General features: G+C 51.3%; 1 protein-coding gene across 1 annotated transcript in view; it reads left to right on the forward strand.

Moving 5' to 3' along the window:
• Window positions 1-1,570: 1,570 nt before the first annotated feature.
• LOC107119279 (protein unc-93 homolog B1-like) overlaps window positions 1,571-1,683 on the forward strand; it is a gene marked incomplete at its 3' end in the record, with an annotated part of 10,743 nt that continues 10,630 nt past the window's right edge. Inside the window, exon 1 of the mRNA XM_015421745.1 lies at window positions 1,571-1,648. Within this exon, the coding sequence (XP_015277231.1) occupies window positions 1,639-1,648 (10 nt within the window). The remainder of the gene's footprint in view (window positions 1,649-1,683) is intronic.

The raw sequence follows: 1,683 nt of genomic DNA on the forward strand, positions 1-1,683 counted from the left end.
GGGATCTGCGCAGGCGCAGGCCAGCCACGGAAAAGATTTGCAAGCTTTCTAATAGACTAGGAGTGCCCCTCCTCCCTCTGGCGCTTTCCCGCCAAAACGCTCACATGACCAGGAGGAGGGGCACTACTCCCTCAGTTCTCTCCATGCCGCCACCGGAGACCCCTAGAAAACTAAAGTTCCAGAGAGTTCACAGCGGGGCAGGAGGGAGGGATGTGTGCCTGCACAGAAGACCACTCGATGAACAACAGTTACAGGTAAGTGCAACCTTGTTTTCATCATCGTGGCTTCTGTGCAGTCCCACATGGGAAGATTAGCAAGATCACTGAGTGAAGGAGGTGGGTGTGAAACTCTCAGAAGGAGACCACCGAGGGCCGCTTTTATCAAGGGTTGTTTAGCGGCACAAATTGACCTTCACCCAGAACTCTCCTGTACCAGAGCAGCAAGCTCTGTGCAAGTGCCCCCACCAACATACACGTGGGAATGTGGTAAAGAAAAGAGAGCACTCTTTTGAAAAGAGCCATCATGCAGAGAGTGGTAATGAAAGGCTGTGCACTCAGAGACAGTGTGATAGCACCAACCGACCCACAAGGATGGATTGTGTGAGGATGCTGCCCATGCATTACATGAGGAGTGAGAGACCACCCTTGGTAGGGGATTCCAGCAGGACATCACCTTTTTAGATTTCATGCATGGAGAGGGGATAAATTAGAACCCTATCATAAATGAAGCACCATGTAAGTGCCCAAAATAAAACAAGGGGTTATACCCGTCTTTTGTAGCATGCTTAGTAATCCAACAAGGAAAAGATCAGAGAGGGGTTGTTTTGTTGTTGTTGTTGTTTGTTTTAAATCAGTACCAAAAATAGCAGAAACTCATTAGGATTGGCTACATTAGGGGGGTGTGGCCTGCTCCAAAAAAAGGCCCTGGGTTTTGACAACAAACAAGGTAAACAGAATAAGAAGGGAAAGGTGAGTGTGGCTGGATGACCACACTTTTGGTGACATGGGGGTGTGGCCTAATGTGCTAATGAGCTGTGCTGTCAGGGGTGTGGTTCTGCTGTTGGGTGTGGCCTATTATGCTAATGAGTTCCTGCTGGGCTTTTTCTACAAAAAGAGCCCTCCACAGCTTACAGGGAACGTTGATCACCACGCACTAGACTTGCAGAGATGTGAATGAATAATGCTAGATGATTGTTCTATTGGGAGGTGATGGATGCATGAGAATGACTCCCCCTTCGGCAGCCCTTCCTGAGGCTCCTGAGTTTGGTGTCGTGGTTAAGTGCACGGACTGTAATCTGGGAGAACCGGGTTTGATTCCCCACTCCTCCACTTGCAGCTGGCTGGATGACCTTGGGTCATCACAAGCTCTGGCACAGCTGTCCTTGCAAAAGAGGCATTTCTGTCAAGAGCTCTCTCAGCCCCACCTACCTCCCAGGTGGTGTCTGTTGTGGGGAGGGGAAGGGAAAGGAGTTTGTGAGCCGCTCTGAGACTCCTTCGGGTAGTGAAGGGCCATGGGGTATAAATCCAATCTCTTCTTCCTGTCTCTTTAAGAGATCCCCCCCCCCTCCTGGCTCCGAGGGCCGGAAAAGCGAAGTGAACCTTCCACTCTCGCCAGAGGACCGACAGCCCCGCAGCAGTTATGGAGCCAGGTACAGGTCGCGGGGCGGGGGGGGGGGGCTCTGGA

This window comes from Gekko japonicus, unplaced genomic scaffold (genome assembly GCF_001447785.1).
Source record: "Gekko japonicus isolate JY-2015 unplaced genomic scaffold, Gekko_japonicus_V1.1 scaffold3876, whole genome shotgun sequence".
NCBI lineage: Eukaryota > Metazoa > Chordata > Lepidosauria > Squamata > Gekkonidae > Gekko > Gekko japonicus.